Genomic DNA, 20,879 nt, shown 5'->3' with positions numbered 1-20,879 from the left:
TCCTGGTCTAGGATCATGTGAGTCTGGTTTGAGGGCACCATGCAGGATAAGTGGGTTTCCTCAGTGTTCTCCTGTTCCCCTCACAATACAAGGCCACATTCTTGTGCAACATCAAGCCAACAAGAGTGACTTCGTATATTAAGTTAATATATCTTCACAATCATGTTAAAATAGATTAAGTTTTAACTAAAGTAAAATGAAATCCATAATCACAAACGAAATAATTTTTAGATTGAATAAGGAATTAAAAAAGAAAAGACAAAAAGGTTGCCTTCAAAATTTATACCCTTTTGGCGTCTATTAAAAAAAAACACTGTCATAAGTGTAAGCATATTGATGTCATAAAGTGATACTTGTATTTATAATCAAAATAATAAACATAAATTTCAAGTGAAAGACCTTTAACTACTTACTACATAATGCATGGACAAATATCAATTACTAATAACAAGAGCATAATTGGTATTAAATAGATGAAAAAACACAAATATTAAATGACTGGTGAGTCCTTAAAGATTTACAGTGATCAATGATTGTCTCATAAGGTAGAAGTACCATGTTTTCTTTCGTTTTAAACATGGACCTTTTTTTTTTTAATTTATTCATCTCTTTCGGAAAATTCAAAAAATTGTATTAATTGTGGTTCTGCTTATTTTGAAGGGAGACAGTAACTTTAATAAAGTTAAAAAAAACCTATTTGAATCGTTTTGACGTGTAACTTGAAGCCAACAAATATTTTTCACTACAATTTGATTTTTTCTCTTTATCACTAGGATTGCCTGTGAGATGGGCTATTTCTCATTGGGTAACCAACAGCAGTGTACCCTCTGTCCCGAGGGCGAGTATTGTCCGACCACAATTGAAAGCGGCCAACCATGCGACAATGACGGAGAATACAGCGATGCTGGATCCACAAACTGTACCACATGCGAGCAGGGATGGTATTGTCCTAACTTCAAAGGTGAGATAAGTTAGAATATTTTGTAAGCGATTTATATGCGCAATTTTCAAATTTAATGGAACATGTTTAAGATAGTTACTAATAAAAAGACTTATCATAAAATCAGATGGGTATATATAGTTGAAACTCGCTATGTTGAACTCTGTTATCTCAATGTTCTGATTATATCAAACTTTTTTTCGAATATGTTGGGTGAGTAAAATAATGGAGGATATATCAAATTTATGTTATTTCGAAATATTTCATGAGGTCCCGAGGACTTCGGCAAAGCCAGTTTTGAGTGTAGTTGTTTTAGTTTTAACATGAAAAACGAAAATTCTCATGATAAAAAAAGGGGAAATTATTTGAATATATGTGTACTGTAAAGGGGCCCTCAATGAATCTTCCACTTTTGAATAATAAACCAAATGTTTCTATATTCAGCATCCTTCAAACAACAGTGTAGGGCAGGATATTACTCGACGGCCGGGTCCACTTCTTGCATTCGTTGCAACGCTGGGTACCGATGTCAAATGGAATCAGACACACCCTCCCCACTTGCCGACCAATGTGACCAAGGAGGATGGTGCGACGGAGAGAAATTCTACCCTTGTCCTGCAGGGACATACAACAAATTTAATACATCAGCATCAGTAGCAGCTTGCGTGCTGTGTCCTGCAGGTAATTTAAAAGCTCCTTAACTTGTATATGTAATGTATAAATAATGTGTTACAAAATAAATACTGTTAAAACCAAGATCAAAGCTGTGAACATTTTATTTATTCTAAATAATAATTTTTACTTTTAAATCAATAGTTATAACATAATAAAACATAAAAGCATACTAAGCTATCCTGTTTCTTTGTCATTAAGGTGCTACCGAGTCATATTTATTTTTTATTTTTGTTGATTTCATAATGCACAAGAGTGCCAAAAACATGATGCCACATCTATTTACTCTAAATTTTAAATGATTAAGCATGTTCTTAGTGAATGACAGTTTGTGTTTTGATGAACTGAAAAAGTATGTTGTAATGATAATATGTCTCTTGTAGGTTACTATTGTGAGGGTCCAGGAGAGATTGATTACTCGGCTTACCTCTGTCCTGAGGGGCACTTCTGTCTTGAGGGAACTACTTCCAGAACATCATTTCCTTGCCCAGGTAAAAAATAATGGACTACTTTATCTGAAGAGTTGGCACTATTTTTTCTGTGTTAATAGAGTATATTATCAATGTGAGATATATTACTACGCATACATCGGTCCTGAAGGTCACTTTTGTCTTTAGAAAACTACTTCTAGAACATAGTTTTTTTTACCTGTTAAAAGATGGGACTACTTTCTCAGTGTGAATGATATTACATGGCATTAAATTATCTGTTAGTTTTCTGACAGAAACAAGTAACTTATGTTTTATACCCACACAAAAGGATAGAAATAAATAGAAAGACTAATAGACCAATGGTTCTTTTGACCTTCCCTTTATATATATAAAGCATCAAGCAGAAATCTATCTAGTAGTATTTTTTTTTAATTTAACATAATATTTTCCAAAAATACATCACACTTCCTGCTTAAATCATATTTTCTACTTACATCTAATTGCCTGCTTACATTCTATTTCCTTCTTTCATCAAAGTTCGTGAATTAAATTACATTGTTTATTTTAGGTGGCACTTACAATGGAGAGACCGGAATCACCCACGAGGGCAACTGTACCGAGTGCCCCATGGGCTCCTACTGCCCTGAAGCTGCAGTGACCCCTGTTGTTTGTCCCCCTGGGTTCTACTGCCCCTCTCCAGGGATGACATCTGGGAATGAGAACCCGTGTCCGGCAGGTTTCTACAGCAACGGCACAGGACTCAATTGTAAGTTGTTGTGGGTTTTTTTTTTATTAACTTTTGTATATATTATTACATCAGTAAATGTTATACACATAATACTGTTGAACAAACAAGTTACTTGTCAGTAATATACATGTATATATAATTCATATTATATATAAATAACAAAAAAATTATACAGCTTATGTTCACAATATTTAAAGCTGTTGAGGAGAGTGTTAATGAGAGATTAACAGTAGGTTAATTATAGAAAGGAGGGAGAAGATAGAAAAAGTATCGCAGTTTGCTTTGTACAACGAATAGCTGTGTATATATATTTACTTTTTATTATAATAATGGTAAGAGGCAGAGGGTATGTTTTGCAAAGTAAAAACTTCACAATATTATTATGTGGTTATTTCAAGACCAAGTTTTTCTTCATACTTACGCAGTAATCCAATTAAGACTTTTAATCCATGGCTTAGAAATTTGTAACGTAAAACAACTATTTAAATAGTCTTAACTTTTAGCAATCTGTTAAAACATTTAGGTAGTGTTAGACCCGCAGGCATTTTTCAGTTTGACCAACGCTTATAACATTAAATTTAGCTTTTTGAAAAAAAACAAAAAAACATTTTTATATGTAATTAAATTTTGTATGTTTTGTATATGGTGTTCACCCATAAGTTTGCTAATTTGTGTTCAAGGTCTTAAGTGGTGTTTATGATAAATTTTCAACCATTTTTTCAAGAAAACTACAAAACATCTTTATAGAATTGAACATTTAATGGTCAAATTTCGAATGTGAAATCATATTTTTTTCATGTATTTTTTTGTTTCTTTCCTTTACAGCAAGCTCAGAATGCCTGATGTGTGCGCCTGGTTATTATTGCCCGGGTGGTACTGAAAATGACCCTATGACCGACCCCCTGCCATGCCCCATTGGTACTTACAACCCTTCATGGAACTCCTCTGATCTGGTAAACTGTCACCCTTGTGAACAGGGCTGGGCGTGCCCTAATGTGGCGATGACAGATTCCTACACTACATCATGCGAACTGGGTAAGTGTTCAATCTTCACCTTTTGAGGACAGTTCATAATGATTGATACATGTAATGGACTGCACAAAGTGCCATGTGCATCTGTTGGGGATTGAACCTCTGAACACTTACTCTACCGCGTCACTTTAAAAGCTAGATTGTCAAACTCGTGTTCAGTTTATAGCTTGGACATTGAATAAATATCCTTGTCACTCACTGTGGTTTATTATACGCATCTACCATTCTAGTTTGAACTTATCATGACTAGCCACTACTTATTAAGGAGCAATACTTAAATAGACTCGAGAATGACTCATATCAGCTTGAGTTAAAGTGACACTCTTATTTAAAATCAATAAATACCCATGTATAACAAACATAATTTAAAGTGATAAACCTTTTACTATTAACTGAAAAATGCATTTATGGAACAAGATTTTAACAGTGTAGTGAATGGCTGAAAACGCACAAATATTAAATGATTGGTGAGTGCTAAAAGATTTACAGTGATCAACTATCATCTCATAAGGTATAAATACCATGTTTTCTGCACCTTTCTTTCAAATTTACTATCCTTCATAAGAACCATTCTTTTTTATATTTATTCATCCTTTTTGTCAAATTAAAACACTTGTATTAATTGTCACATTGGTAAATCTTAATTAGGAGCGAGAGTACATCTTTAATCTAAAATAAACATAACTTTCATTCCCAGGTTACTACTGTCCATTTGGCACCAAGGAGATCAACCAGTTCCCCTGTCTACCTGGTAGCTATGGTGATGTAGCCAATCTGACCTCAGCCAATGACTGTAAGACGTGTCCTGCTGGGTACATCTGTGGCTATGCAACCACTGATTTTGGTAAGTGTTTTACTTTTAAATGTGACACATTATGTGCCCCTTTCCCACTGATCAGAAAACCTCTTTATGCCAGTATTGGATGTTGAGATTCACTCTTTACATATCCATGAAATTGTTACTAGAATGATATCATTTTATGTGACTCATAATATTGCTGCTTCTGACCACGGTGAGGGGGCGGCTTCAATAAAGGATTTTAGTTGAACTTTGATTCAGGGCATTGATCGTAATTATTTTTTCAACTTTATGTTCATTTTTAATACTGACTAAAGTTCATTTCACACAATTATGTAGCAAAATATAAAAAATGACTGTAAAATATTTTCAATTTACGTCTTAAATCAACTAAGATCCTTAATGAAATGGTCTCCTGTTCGTATGCCCAAAGACAAATTTGATTACGATAGATAAATGATTGTTCATTGTGATTATCATCAAGCTCATTCCATTTCAAAGTCTAAAACTAAGTAAATGTTACACAAAATATAGAAAAACAAAATTGTGTGGTTAGCTTTATCCTGTAATAAGGGACTTAAAAAGTTTCGAGAAATTGCGGCAAGTATTTATGACCTCAGGAACAATCCTTTCCTAGAAAATTGCCTGCTTATTTAATCACTTTTTTCCCTACCCCCAGGTGAACATACACCCCCTGAGCCCTGTGCCCAGGGCCACTATTGTCCAGAGATGACCACTGCAGCTGACCAGTACCCCTGTCCTGCGGGAACATTTACAAACAGGAGCGACTTGTATGAAGCAGCCCAGTGTACACCTTGTACAGGGGGATATTACTGTATTGGTAAGAGCTTTATGTGTAGTTCTGAATGTATTATTTGAGATGATAATTCTATTACAGGAAATAAAGTTCCATTCTAATTTCATATTATATGTATTTCACATCTGAAGGGCGAGGAATAAGAACTATTTAAAATTCCACTTGAGACATATACAACTTCTCAGATCAAAACCCAGTTCTGATAACCCTATTATATTACGCTTACAGATTACAAAAAATAGATTTGAATCAACAAGCCAAAATTCTTCCTTTCCTGTTTGGCAAAGCCATGGTATATTTAAATTATTTTTTAGCAAGCCTACCATGTAGGGCTAAGGGCTTGTTTTAATATTGACCCCTGCCTTTATGTATTTAAACAATATTGTTCTTACATTAAGGTGGTGAAAAGGAGCCTACCGGAATCTGTCCCCGAGGGTATTACTGTCCTGAAGGTACGCTTATCGGAACAGAATATGGTTGTCCAAACGGCACATACAATGACCTGGAGGGACTTTCCAGTGTTGATGAATGCAAGAACTGTACACAAGGTTAGTGGCCATGTTTGGATTTGAAATCAAATGAAAGAATTCAGATATCACTATTATACATTTATGTGTATTTCAGATGCCCCCATAATAATTTGGTATCATTTGAAAGGTTCTTATGATTATAAATAGAATAAATGAAAATGATACCGAAAAAAGTATTAATAACACACATTTTTAGCCTTAAAAGATGAAATTCTGATTTCAGATGAAATATAGATTAAAAATACAAATTGCAAGAACTTTATTAATGTTTTTTTCCGACAGTTTTGTTTCCGTATATAATCAGTATGCAACCCTTGATGCCAAAACTATATGGGTTAACTAGGCAACAAGATTTAACATTATCAGTGGTTTGACAAAATGACAAGCTTGTTCAATTCATGCTTGAAATCATTCAAAAGGGATTTAATTTTCATAAGATTTATCAGTTTCATAATGAAATTTGTATTGTTTTTACAGGTCACTACTGCGAGTTTGCAGTGAGTGCAACTACTCAGTGTCGAGAGGGAACGTACATGCCGTATGGTGTAGATCCCGCTGGCGATTTGTATGGCGCTATTCTAGGTGGAGGTAGGCTTAAACTCTATTAATATTAGATCTGAAGATTGATGTGATGCTGTATTATAATATATGAAAAACTAGTCAAGTGCTTAAGTCCATTGCAACAATCTATTGCATCACTGTCCTAACATCACTGTAAGTGCTTTGATTTTAATGTTGTTTTTTTTGTGTGTGTTTATTCCACTGGGAAACTTGTTAATAAGCGGAACCTAGATGAAGTTTGATTTATGGGCATGATGTTAGGTGAATTTTTTAAGAATATGCTAATTCTTGGTGATTTTTTAATATTGGCAGATGCTAAATGAATTTCAATCTGCATAATGCTAGAGGATTAATTATTTTCAGTTTATTGATTATGCAGGTGAATGAATTATAGAGAAAAAATATACATTTTCAAACTGATGGTTTAAGAAGAAAAAAATGAACACCAAGTTAGATTACCGGTACATGGTTGAAAGTTGATGACAAAATATATTTATGACATGTAATTGAATAAAATATAAAAAATATTGCTTATTTTTCAGGTGACCCAGCAAAGCGTCAGTTTGAATGCATAGACTGTCCGGGAGGCTCGTTCTGTTTGAATGGCACTATTGACCCCGCCCCTTGTGGAACAGGCAACTATTCCCCTGTTGGGTCAACTTCATGTACTGTCTGTGAATATGGGTAAGTGCTTGACAATAACCAAAAAGATGGACAATGTTTTTAGAGTATAGCAAACTGGTTTAATCCCCCAGAAGCGTGTGGTCTAGTAAACTGGAGTTTCCCTGACTCTTTAAAGACTATATTTTCATATTTTTTTTATGTGTCTGTGGTCTGTTTTTGTTGTTTGTACTGGGCTTGACCATGTCGTTTTCATTATAATAAAGACAACAATAACAGATAATTTTCTATATGTGTAATCAGCTCTGTTCTGAAAAAAGGGGAATTTCAGTAAAATAATTTTGGAATAATTTATAAATATCAAATGATTTGGCCCTACAAAATAAAATAATTGTTGTGATAAAATGTTAGCAAAATAATTGATACACATGTGTCTTAAAAATGTGAGAAAATTGAGACACCCAATTACAATGTTGTTCATAAATAATGTCACCCAAACTTCACCAAATATATTTCATTAATTTTATTTCAGGCACTACTGTGACAATGCGACGACCTCGGAAGACGATATGCTGACAAACAAGATCTGTCCTGCTGGAAGGTACTGTGTCGGTGGCCTGCACTCTGAACCTGATGCAGTGGATTGTGATACTGGCAAATACTGCCCTGCTGGTAAGTTTGGGTTAACTGTGGTAAATCGGCACTCTTTTATATCAGAAAGTTAAATACACCTCCAGGAAATGTACCAGAGTCCCTCAACAACATTGAAAAGTACAATGCCCATTTTAAGCTGATTTATGTATTTGAAGATTTATGTCCTTTAATAAAGTAAAAAAGAAAAGGAAAAAACATTTATCACAGCTTTTGTGTGGTAATCTGGTTATTTTTAATATTGAAATGTAATTACCTTACTTCAGGAACTGTTGAAATGCTAAACTGCCCTGTGGGAACAATGCGAACAACTGTCGGCGCAGGTGCCGTAACTGACTGTGAACCATGTACGGCTGGGTACTACTGTCTTGAAATGTCAACTACTGAAACGGGGCCATGTCTCGCGGGGTACTACTGCCCGACAAACTTTTCAAGTCCCTTTGATAACAAAGAGCCGCCATACATTGGGTCGTATGGTAATGACATGGTGAGTAAATTACGACCTATTAGTGTTATTTTGAAAGGGAAGGTGTAATTTCTGATGACAAAATTTCATTTTCTATCAGTTATAAATATCTGCTAAAAAAGAAAATGGCAACTGATCTTTCCAGTGCATGTTTTTTAGTTTTGATTATGAAACGTTGATTGATCGAAATAAACATTCCAATTATTTCAATTACCAATTATAGATATTTCTGATTTTCAATCCCTTATTATCGCAATTTCAGCATAAATGTCCTGAGGGAACCTATTCCAATGTAACTGCCACACCCGACCTGGCCAGCTGTCTTGAATGCCCTGAAGGATACTACTGCGGGCTTGCCACGAACCAGCCAACAGATTGTGAACGTGGCTACTACTGTCCTGCGGGCTCAGAAAAATCCACGCCCTGCCCTATTGGAACTTATGGAGCTGCTAGTAGTACGTTATATTGTGTTTTACTGAGAAATCTACTTAGAAATCTTACTGTATTAATCAATGAAAACTTCAGGGACAAGCCCAGTAGTCAGAATTTAAATATAAACCCAGTTCAAACTCACAAGGCAAATTGCCAAATGACACTGAACCTGATACCCAAAGTACAAACATCACATACAAACATCACATACAAACTTCACATACAAACTTCACATACAAACATCACATACAAACATCACATACAAACATCACATACAAACATCACATACAAACATCACATACAAACTTCACATACACATGTACAAACACTACAAACAGAACATACATTCATCAAAAAAAGCTTTACTGGTAACTGAAGGGATTATTGCCTTAGAACATCAGTGAAACTTGAGTTCACTGGAACATGAGTCTACTTGGGGCTATAATTACACTTAGTCTAGTTTATATGGCCGTACCCTCACACTTGTCTCAACATTTATCAATAACTATAAAGTAGAAAAATAAGCCTCATTTGTTGTTTATGAAAAATAGTTGTTAGTTAATATGTCCCTTAATTATGTACTAAATTGTCAACATGGCAAATATTTTCATACAAAAATGAATGTATTTTTTTTATCTTAAAGGTCTATTTAACTGTGATTACTGTTTTATGTGTACATTAAATTATAAGCATGTTTGTCACGCATTTTAAATGGTTATGATATTTTGCAGACCTGGTTGCACTGGACAGTTGCACACAATGTGACACTGGCTACTACTGTGACGCCCCCGGTCTGACCTTGCCCAGGGATCAGTGTGACGCTGGCTACCTGTGCTACAGTGGGGCTGTCACATCAACACCCGTTAACAACGCCACCCAGGGTGGTGAGCGGTGTCCTAGGGGAGGCTACTGTCTCAAAGGTAAGTAATGTACAGGGTACCTTCTCCACTATTGGACTTTCACGTTATTGATGTGTAGGCTGCAATATTTAGACAATTTATATTAAGGTCTAAGTGATATTCAAATTGAAAGCTTAAAAGGTGTGTTTTTCAAACATTTAGATATATCATAAATACAGCACATATTGAAGATACAGTAGATTTTATTATTTCTTTTTTATTGGTTAATTGTTTTAATTTAATAAATTAGCTAAAGAACCTGAGTGTATATTTTTACCTGGGTTACTGCTATAGAGCCTTGCTAGCCCCAAGGGTTCTAAAAGTAAACACCACTGAAAATGTACCATCTGTGACATGGCCCAAACTCCTTGAAAGATCTTAAGCATAACAAGTTAAGTTAGCCTATTTCATTCAGCCAAATTTCTTAGTTATCTTTTTTTTACTGTATAAAACTGATTTCATCTATATTATCACAAAGCTGATTATCCTTTACAGTCCAAAGCCTCTTTAAGATGTAAATATTACACAAAAGATAGTAAGCTCAGCCTAATGCGGTTATAAGGTACTTAAGATGTTTCGAGAAATTGGTGCCTGTTTTGCTGTTGAAGCAGTGTCTTAACCTTAAAGCTACAACTCCCTATAAACACCATTTATTCTAACCAGCGTTCTTAATTTCTTTCTAGGTGCCATAGAGGCACTTCCATGCCCAAAGGGTACCTACAGTAACATCACAGGAGCAGTTGACACCTCCGAATGCACGATCTGTGACCCAGGTTACTACTGTAGCAGTGTAGCTGGTGGTGAGCCCACTGGGCCTTGTGCTGCTGGGTTCTACTGCGAACAAGAGGCTTCATCTCCATACCAGTTCTCAGCAACACCTGGTAAATGGATGTTTGCAATATATTCACAATCTTTTAAATAATTGCTTCCTGTTCAGGGTTTTATTCTAAAAATGATACTAGTATTTATAATCGATAACGCACAAATATTAAATGACTGGTGGGTCCTAAAAGATATTCAGTGATCAACAACCCTCTCATACGGTAGATATACCGTGTTTTCTGCACCTTTCTTTTAAATTTAACACAGGCATCCTTCATAAGACCCATTGTTTTTGATAATTTTTGTATTAATTGTGGTACTGCTTATTTGGGAGTAAAAGTGCATATAATATGATATTTATACTTCCTTCACACATCAGTGGCACTGTTTGTTTCATTATATATTTTTTCACAAATACAAAAACTCTGATCTGATGTTGGTCATGCCATCTTAAAATTAATGTTTTTCTGAAATGTCAAGACGTTACTGCATTATTGATTTTTCAGCAATTTTTGTAAAATTTAGTAAAACTGTAATGAATTTTTTTATATTAATGTTATGAAATTATACAAAGTTTTGCATATTTCAGAGTGGTCTCTTTTATTTGGACATCCTGTAATTTTTAATAAGGGCAGTTAACTTTTTTTGAAATGCAAATTAATTTATAAATTAATCTTCCTTATTTTCAGGCCACTTCACACTAGAGGGTGCCCGAGCCCAGGAGGAATGCCCAATAGCCACATATGCCCCATACCACAACAGTAGCAGCTGCACCACATGTCCTGCGGGATTCTATTGCCCCGATAAGGCGATGAACTACACCATCATTTGCCCGCTGGGAACTTATTGCGCTGAAGGAAGCTACCAGTACCTCAGCTGTCCACCTGGAACATTCCTAAATGAGTATATATTTATTTTTCAAGCATATTTTTGTTCTATCCTTATAAGTTGATGAACTTGTTTTCCTGCAAGATTTCTTACAAATCCATAAGGGGATGAACTACACCATCATTTGCTCCTTGGGTACATACAATCCCGAGGGAATTTTCCTTGTGCACTTTTTGTCCAAAAGGAATGTCCTTTTGGTGCTTAATACTGTCTTGTTAAAACTTATCATCAAGATTTTATTTTATACATTTTGTTACCTATTTCTCTCACAGAACTGGAAAATCAGACCTCTCCGACTGCATCGATTGTCCAACAGGGTTCTACTGCATGGACCGTGGTCTCTCTGACGTCACAGGACCTTGTAAGGCTGGCCATATCTGCTACCTTAACGCCCTTGATGACGATCCTGTGTACAACAATGACTCCAGTGGGGGTCTCACAATCATCACATATGGTGACAGGTAGGAATTTGTATGTAACAACTCTAAATGAATGAAACTGAAGAATTTCTACCAGTGATTTTAAGTATAGGGAAGATGCTTCTTTTCATGTTAACATCTGGGTTTGAAAGTTCGAAATTGAATTGATGAAAGTGTATTTTGTTATGAAGTGTGAAATTGAATTTATTAAATTGCATTTTGTTATTAAGTGCAAAAATGATATTTTGACAGTGCATTTTGTTATTAAGTTGGAAATTGAATTTACGAAAGTGCATTTTGTACTGAAGTGCGAAATTAAATTTATGAAAGAGCCTTTTGTTATTAAGTGTGAAAATGATTTTATGAAAGTGCATTTTGTAATTAAGTTGGAAATTGAATTTATGAAAGCTCATTTTGTAATAAAGTGCAAAATTGAATTTATGAAAGTGCATTTGGTAATAAAGTGCGAAGTTGAATTTATGAAAGTTCATTTAGTTTTAACGGTGATTTTTTATATGCCCATCTTACGATGGCCGTATTATGGGAACACCCATGGCGGGCGGGCGGCGGGCGGCGGAGGGGCGGGCGGCTCCACAATGTTGTCCGCTCTCTAACTTGAACATTTCTCATCCAATTTCCACCAAACTTCATGAAAGTGTTTGTTGGTGAAATATCTAGGTCAAGTTCGATAACCAGCCAAATCGCTCTAGGCACTCCAGAGTTATGGCCCCCTGAATTTGTCAAAATTGGGCGGGCGGGCGGCTCCACAATGTTGTCCGCTCTCTAACTTCAACATTTCTCATCCAATTTCCACCAAACTTCATGAAAGTGTTTGTTGGTGAAATATCTAGTTCATTCATCTATCAGGCTAAATTTGTTTTCAAAGTAAATGACCTTGACTAACATTACAGACATTATTGAAGAGGGAACTATTTAGAAATTATATTCGATTCTAGGGCCCATATTAACTAACGTCATAAGTCTGAGTTTGAGCCTTAATATTCAAAACTTTTAATTTCATTGTAAAATTGCTATTTGAAGAGCAATAGTCTCTGACTTAGACTAAAGCTGTTAGTGAACGCAGCCCCAGGGCCTGAAAGAAAATATTTACAGAATATTTTCAGAAACTACTTTTCACTTGTTATGATCTTGAAATGAATTACCTTTGCCTTTATTTCAGATGTCACCCAGGCTTCTACTGCCCTGAAGGAACAACGTACATGATCCCTTGTCCAGAGGGGACGTATCGTGGGAGTTACTCCGGGAAAGCTGAGTCCGACTGCACTACTTGTGACCCGGGAAAGTACTGTGCTGGAGTAAACAACACAGCAGCCACTGGTAAGTTTTAAGATATGCCTGATTTGGGTTGTACTTTACATATTACTAAACTTACTGGTAAAGTCTAAATCTGTTTCTAAGAAGTTTGATTGATAAATTTGATACAAAGGTTTGTCAGAAGCCCTGATAATATATTATAAGCACTCAAATAGTTATTTATCATAATTATATTATAAACATCCATAGTGTGTTAAAGCTAAACATAGGTACACAATTTGTTTCCTAATTACCTTAATAAAATTATTGAGTTACATATTTTCTCTCCTATTCATATTAGGAATAACATAGTTACAAGATAAAATTCATATTCATCTTTATAATAACATAGTTACATAATTTGTTAACTATCTTAATAAAACCATAGAAACATATATTTTTTCCTATTCATCCTTATAATAACATAGTTACTCATTTTTGTCCTATTCATCTATATAATAACATAGTTACTCATTTTTGTCCTATTCATCTATATAATAACATAGTTACTCATTTTTGTCCTATTCATCTATATAATAACATAGTTACTCATTTTTGTCCTATTCATCTATATAATAACATAGTTACTCATTTTTGTCCTATTCATCTATATAATAACATAGTTACTCATTTTTGTCCTATTCATCTATATAATAACATAGTTACTCATTTTTGTCCTATTCATCCTTATAATAACATAGTTACTCATTTTTGTCCTATTCATCTATATAATAACATAGTTACTCATTTTTGTCCTATTCATCTATATAATAACATAGTTACTCATTTTTGTCCTATTCATCTATATAATAACATAGTTACTCATTTTTGTCCTATTCATCTATATAATAACATAGTTACTCATTTTTGTCCTATTCATCTATATAATAACGTAGTTACTCATTTTTGTCCTATTCATCTATTTAATAACATAGTTACTCATTTTTGTCCTATTCATCTATATAATAACATTAGGTACATTATTTGGTTCCTTATTATCTTCATTATTACATTTTTTCATGATTGGTTTCCTATTTATATTAATAATATTTTAACCCCAATCATTCATCTCCATTCCAGGTGACTGTGACCCAGGATACTACTGTAATAACGGGAGCCACATTGCCAACCCCGTTGATGGGATTATCGGAGACATTTGCCCCATCCATCACTACTGTCCCACGGGATCTGACCTCCCAAAAACTTGCCCCACCGGGATGATGGCCAACAGCACTGGAAACTTTGAGTGTGCCCTGTGTACCCCGGGCTTCCTCTGTTACCCCAACACAGAGCCTCAGATATGTCCTCAAGGTATTGTGGTAGTTTAGTATTATATCCTCAAGGAATTGTGAATATTGTGGAAGTCTTGTATTATATACAAAGAGGGATGTGATTTGTCAGCTACCCCAATACAGAGCCACAGATCTGTCCTCAAGATATTGTGAATATTGTGGTAGTCTAGTATTACTTTGAGAAATGTGATTTGTCCACGTTTCTTGTGAAGTTTTCTTTTTTCTATAAAGAACCCTCCATCACCATCAGCACCAAGATAGTGATAAGTTTGACATCTTAGCTCACTACCTCACTATAAGGGATAATCTAGGGGTTGCTTAACAATAAATCAATAAATACTTAAAGAAATACTTGAGTTACTTCTTCGAAGATTTTTATTAAATAATTAAGTATTGAATGGATGTATCTTGCATAATGTTATTTTATATTAAAGTACTACAAACTGCAATTATTTTTAGGCCAATATTACCTGGGAATTACAAACTACCTCTAGTCACTTTTTGACACAGTGTGGGATTGTGTTATATAATTTGTCTCTTCCATTATTTTAGGCCAATACTGTCCGGGAAGCACAGATCTTGTGCTGATCACTCAAGGAACAGATTGTCCTATAGGTACATATGGACACAAAGAAGGACTGTTTGACCTTTCCAACTGTACAGCCTGTGATGCCGGCTCATACTGTGCAACTCCTGGTAATACAGCACTCATTTATTGAACTGAATTACTGTTTGAGATAAAGGGAGATAACTAAAAAGCCTATAGTTTGCACTTTAGTGATATGAATTTCATAATGAATACCTTTTTTAAAAACAATTGTGATTAAAGGTGTAGCTGTTCAAAGGAAAATGTTGTTTTACATATAGCATACAAATACAATACTTTCCTTTAACATCAAAAGTAAAACAAAGATCACTTAGTCTACTACATTATATTTTGATTGCTATTCCAACTTAAAACTGTTTGAATTGTAAATATATCAGGATTTCTCATAGCCCACTGGTCTTAATACGCAAAAGCTTGCACTGGTCAAATGTTTGCAGGAATTGTTTTAATCCTAAATATTTCATAAAGCATGGGTTTTTTACAATCTTCTAAGGCAAATAGTAATTTTAGAATTTAGGCTTGTTCATACCCTTTTTCTAAGAAAGTATGATATTTATGACTGATTACAGGACTGACTAATGTGACTGGTCCCATATCGGCGGGATACTGGGCTCTAACAGGCGCTGAGGTGGCCACACCCGCAGTCGATGATAACGTAGACTATGGGCTCTGTCCGAAGGGCTACTACTGTCCAGAGGGAACTACATCACCCAACCCATGTCCCGCAGGAACTTATGGGTAAGTAAATTTCTTATTAGTTAAAAATCAGTGTATAGCAGCTTTGCGTAAAATACTTGAAAAAGGGACCATGGGTCAGTCTCACTGATGTAGCATTACATAACATGCCTTTAAAATTCCAAAACACTATTTACATTTACCAATATTTTACAGGACTGTTTTTTGGGGGGGTATTTTATAGCCAATATTCAGTTATGTTTCGTATGCATGGAAGAACTTTTTTTACCCCAAATTTTGAAAGAAAATTCACAATCTGATATTCTAAGCGAAAAGCTCACAAATAATTGGTAAAAAGGTGAAAAATTCTTCCCAACTCTAAGGGTATTGGTCATGTCCCCTCAATACAAAAAAACAACAACCAACTGTGTTACTGATTATAACCTGTTTTATGATTTCAGTTCCTCAGAGCAGCTGCAAGCCCTATCAGACTGTACTGATTGTGACCCTGGCTATTCCTGCCCCGATCAGAATATGATAGCTAAAGGCACCATATGTTCTGCTGGCTATTACTGTATCACTAACTCAATAGAAACCATGCCGGTCAACGCCACCTACGGAGATATTTGTCCCACTGGTGAGTAACTTTGAATTTAATTATATTTTATTGCATTTAGATACATTTACACTATATATTATTATTATTTGATTCATATAATAAAGAACATGCAAAGGAATTGGGTCACAAATTTTTCCTACATCAGAAACGGCCCTTTCCAGAAACAGCAAAATTATTACATTATTACACAATCAAGTTATGAAAACTCGCGGAGAAATAATCGAAGCTGAAACTATTCAATCCAAGTCTGTTAATACAATTCATAGTATGCATGCAATAATTAAATTATTTAAATCATATTCTTGGAAGAATTACTGTGTATTCTATACAGTGAAATTCAGTGCCTCTAAATAGTCTTCAAGCTGTGATGCAAAAATCACCTCAGATAAACTATATAACAAGTGGTGACTTTGATCATGTGCTTATTCTATTGAAAACATTTACTCACCAAAAATTATTTTCAAGCTCAAGAAGATGCTGAAATGTATATTTATGCAGAGAGAGGGCCTTTCCATTACTTCAGCAATGTTCTTATGAAGTCTCACTTTCTATTCCAGGTTACTACTGCCCTGAGGGCTCCAGCTCCGCCCTCCCGTGTAACACTGGTACCTATGCCCAGAACGAGGGTAGTGCCACATGCACCCAGTGTCCCCAGGGTTTCTACTGTACAGCCAACACCACAGACCCAGTCTCTTGCCCAATGGGGTACTACTGCCCAGCGGGGTCTGTGAGCGACACGACGAACGCATGCCCCGTGGGAAAATTCAACAACCTCACTGAGAGATACCAGGCATCTGATTGTGTCAACTGTCCTGCTGGGTGAGTGAAATTATTGTTAACATTCAGTATCCCAATTATTCATTTTTCTGCCTTTGTCATCGCCAGGTGTAGAATTGTGATCTGTGAGTTATACCGCTAAACCATGCACCTCGGGATCAATTAAGAAATTTATGGTATTTTTTTCGATGGCATGAGTGAAATTATTATTATGGTAAAACTCTGTATCCCAGATTTCATATTCCAGCATGGGCTGTATTCAATAAGCAACTTAGATTGAACTTAAATTTAAGACTAGAAACTAAGCGTTTTGATTGGCCTGTATATTTAGCTGACCAATGGGCTGAATGGAATAACTAGGGCATGTCTTTGGATAAGGATAAGATCAATATTGAATACTGGCCCTTGCTTTTGCCATAGAATACTATATTCCCATGGGATATATAAGCTACATGACTGACTTATGTATCTCAATGAACTATCACAGAAGTCATTTCTCAGTCTTGAGACATTTAAGACTGTTTTCTTAATTACAAGTTACAAATCCTTTCCTTCAGCTACTTCTGTGACAGTCAAGGTCTGCCGACACCCACAGGCGAGTGTGACCCCGGCTGGTACTGTACTGTAGCAGCCATCACTGCCCAACCAAGTGTGGCCAGCCAGGGTGGTCAATGTCAAGCAGGCACTTACTGTCCAGCAGGGAGCGGAGCACCCATTACATGTGACCCCGGAGAGTATTGTGCTAATGCCGGTATGTATACACGTTTAATAAATGTTACCTTTTTAGATAGTATAAAATAATAACCTTCTCAACAAGAATGGTGTCAAAACTTCTAAGGGCTATTCCAGTAAAACATTTAACCCAGGGGGGTGGGGGTTGGTATTGGGGTTGTGTTGGTGGGGGAGAGGCAATTAATCTCATAGTATATAGGTGGGTGTCATTTTTGCTAATTTGGAGCCCAAAAGGGTAAATTTGCTTCTATAGGGTGGTGGCATAATTTAGAAATGCCTTCTCCTTGTAGGTTATATGTTTAAATGGAATAGCCTTGATCAGAAATAAAATGAAAATCCCATTCTTTGCAAGCATACAATAATTTGCAACAAAACATTTTGTTCTACCATTAAAACATTATTAATCCATAGAATAGCTTTAAAATAATTTTATTTATACATCCAAACTAACAGCCTTCAGTTGTAACCAATTGAACAGCTGAATTTCCGTATCCTTTTGCCGCTTAAACCACAAATATCAAAGAAATTTCTCATATAAATGAATTGAATTTTGCAGAGCAAGACGTAACCAGCGGCAACTGCAGTGCTGGATACTACTGTTCTGGATCCTCGACCCAGGCAGCCCCAGTCGCAGAAACTTTTGGTAAGAGAAATTTAAAAGGACTCACTCACAGATTTAAAGTTGTCAACATTATTTAAAATTTTATTGAAATTGAGAATTTTACCCTCTTTTATGAAAAACACACAGAAAAGGGCTTATTTTAACATAATTTTGTAAATCCCAGCCTAGAATAATGCAATTTTTACTAGCATCTCTAACACATTTTGGCCAAATAGAGCCTGTCATATTATTTTAACATCATTTATTTATATAACATATTGTTTTTATTATTATTATTATTTTATTATCATTATTATTATCATTATTATTATAAGGGGTATCATCCACAACTGCTAATATGGTTGAGTAAAATTTCTGTTCAAATGATTTAATCCTTCATTTTTTCAGGTGACATCTGCCCAGCGGGTAACTACTGCCCAGAGGGCAGCGCGGCTGGAACCCAATGCCCACCAGGCACTTATCTACCCACAACTGGAGCCCAGACTGAGTCAGAATGTATCGCATGTACCCAGGGCTACTATTGTGACGGTTACGGTAACACCGCAGTGACCGAACAGTGTGATGGAGGCTACTATTGTCCATCTGGCATGAACGTCTCGAACCCCGCGGAGTACACCTGCCCACAAGGTATGGAATATATTTGTGACATCAATAAAAATGAGTCATATGGAGACAAAAGTGACATATTCTATTTTTGCAAGGTATTGAGTCTTCTAAGATGGCAAACATAGCTATTTTTTAATATTTCTATCTTGTTCCAAACGACACATTTGTCTGATTGTTCTGAACAACATAACATGTTAATTAACAACATGATAAAAGTTAAATTAAATAAAAATATCAGATGATATGCTCACATATTTAATTATAAACAAGTGCAGCTGATACAGTTGTCTCAAATCTTGTCAGAAATACAGCAGATAGTAAGTGTTTCCATTTCAGAGCAGGAATGTTAATGAGGGTAACAACAAAGACGTTGACAATGTTGTTAACTTAAACAAAGTTCGCCCATTGTTATAAGATTGTTTTGTCTTTCTTTCACTTGCTTTTGTTTTCTTCAGTTTTTATGCCTTCACTGGACTTATTTTGGTGACTCCTTACTGAGCTAAAGAATAGTTTACTACTTTTTAATTCTGCGTGTTTCTTGGTAAATTTGCAAGCATGCCCTTCTGCATTCATGCATCATGAAATTGAGAGCAATTTTTAATAAATCTGATGTCCAAATGACGTGAATCCCCACACATGTATTTCCAGGTCACTACTGCCCTATCGGAAGCCACGAAGAAATCCGATGTGACTCTGGCACATACCAAGACGAGACAGGACAATCCACGTGCAAGGAATGTCCACAGGGTCACTTCTGTGACAACACTATCGCTCCGGTGGTGCTGTTTAACAGCAGTATATGTCCTCAAGGTAGGCTTTGTACTGTGGTATATTGCTAATACTATTTAACATATTAAAACCTACTAAAATTCTATTTGAATGTTTTTATTTATTAATAGACTTAATTTGAGTAATGACATAAAATGTTTTATGACTATTAGCCCTTGCCTCTTTGTAATATCAGACTGAGATAGCCATGTACTTTTGGTTAAACATATATATTTATTTAAAAAATTGTTATCTATTTCTAGGTTACTTCTGCCCTGCGGGTACCAACTACAGTACACAGTATAGATGTCCTATGGGTACCTTTGGAAACAGCACGGGACTTTACCAGATCTCCGAGTGTACGCCATGCCCAGGTGGATATTACTGTGACCAGGAGGCCCAGACAACCTACACCCAGCTATGCAACCCTGGGTATGTACATTTCAACTCCACTCTTCCAACCTAAGTATTTGTTTGAATAGGCGCTATGACAAATACATACATATACATATGAACCTTACCTGGCGCGTGCCCCATTAAAATTGTCCAAGTTGACTTTTTTTTCAATATAGGGGAAAAAAGTAATAAAATATGCTTAACTAAAAAAAACATCTCCCAAAAATAAATTTTGGTTCTTACTTAGGGGCACAAGTCAAAAGGTTACGCTCCTAAGTAACGCCCCTCTAACATCAAATCCTGGGTACGCCCCTGCTATATATTGTAAAACTCATTTATATAAGTTTGCTTTAAACCTGTACAAAATTGACAAGCTTTGCAAATTGGATATCTCTTCATTAGCTTCATGCAATTTAATGTCTAGACATAAAGATTTAATTAAAAGGTTCTGTTTACTTGTTTTGCAGGTTCTATTGTCGTCAGGGAGCTGAAACGGGTACCCCAATGGAGGATAGCGATGCCTATGAATGCCCAGTTGGTCATTTCTGTCCGCAGGGAACCAGTGAACCACAGAAATGTCCTGCAGGTATTTGCGTTGAATGACTTGTGGAAAAAACAAAGAAATGTTGGCGTTGCACTCAAACTTTTGGGTGGCACTAAACCTCAGGCTAAATATAAACAATGATATGGCAATGGTGACCCTATTTCTGAGTTTAGACCCCCTGAATTACCAAATGAATGAG

General features: G+C 35.6%; 1 protein-coding gene across 5 annotated transcripts in view; it reads left to right on the top strand.

Annotated features, from left to right (window-relative positions):
- The window catches only part of LOC128239958 (uncharacterized), a 133,265-nt gene that overhangs the window by 18,383 nt on the left and 94,003 nt on the right, over positions 1-20,879 (top strand). For all 5 annotated transcript variants that reach the window (XM_052956426.1, XM_052956424.1, XM_052956423.1 and 2 more), the window contains exons 15-43: positions 774-961; positions 1,385-1,621; positions 1,996-2,103; positions 2,612-2,809; positions 3,617-3,826; positions 4,521-4,667; positions 5,302-5,463; positions 5,838-5,987; positions 6,447-6,557; positions 7,073-7,214; positions 7,684-7,823; positions 8,069-8,289; positions 8,531-8,723; positions 9,432-9,620; positions 10,283-10,480; positions 11,111-11,324; positions 11,582-11,770; positions 12,909-13,066; positions 14,123-14,353; positions 14,887-15,030; positions 15,511-15,679; positions 16,078-16,253; positions 16,793-17,054; positions 17,570-17,763; positions 18,301-18,387; positions 18,754-18,993; positions 19,621-19,782; positions 20,004-20,172; positions 20,604-20,722. In XM_052956426.1, coding sequence (XP_052812386.1) covers positions 774-961; positions 1,385-1,621; positions 1,996-2,103; positions 2,612-2,809; positions 3,617-3,826; positions 4,521-4,667; positions 5,302-5,463; positions 5,838-5,987; positions 6,447-6,557; positions 7,073-7,214; positions 7,684-7,823; positions 8,069-8,289; positions 8,531-8,723; positions 9,432-9,620; positions 10,283-10,480; positions 11,111-11,324; positions 11,582-11,770; positions 12,909-13,066; positions 14,123-14,353; positions 14,887-15,030; positions 15,511-15,679; positions 16,078-16,253; positions 16,793-17,054; positions 17,570-17,763; positions 18,301-18,387; positions 18,754-18,993; positions 19,621-19,782; positions 20,004-20,172; positions 20,604-20,722 — 5,108 coding nt within the window. The remainder of the gene's footprint in view (positions 1-773; positions 962-1,384; positions 1,622-1,995; positions 2,104-2,611; positions 2,810-3,616; positions 3,827-4,520; positions 4,668-5,301; positions 5,464-5,837; positions 5,988-6,446; positions 6,558-7,072; positions 7,215-7,683; positions 7,824-8,068; positions 8,290-8,530; positions 8,724-9,431; positions 9,621-10,282; positions 10,481-11,110; positions 11,325-11,581; positions 11,771-12,908; positions 13,067-14,122; positions 14,354-14,886; positions 15,031-15,510; positions 15,680-16,077; positions 16,254-16,792; positions 17,055-17,569; positions 17,764-18,300; positions 18,388-18,753; positions 18,994-19,620; positions 19,783-20,003; positions 20,173-20,603; positions 20,723-20,879) is intronic.

The sequence above is a fragment of the Mya arenaria genome, chromosome 7 (genome assembly GCF_026914265.1).
Source record: "Mya arenaria isolate MELC-2E11 chromosome 7, ASM2691426v1".
Lineage (NCBI taxonomy): Eukaryota > Metazoa > Mollusca > Bivalvia > Myida > Myidae > Mya > Mya arenaria.
The sequence above is the reverse complement of the archived record's forward strand: the minus strand, read 5'-3'. Positions and strand labels throughout refer to the sequence as shown.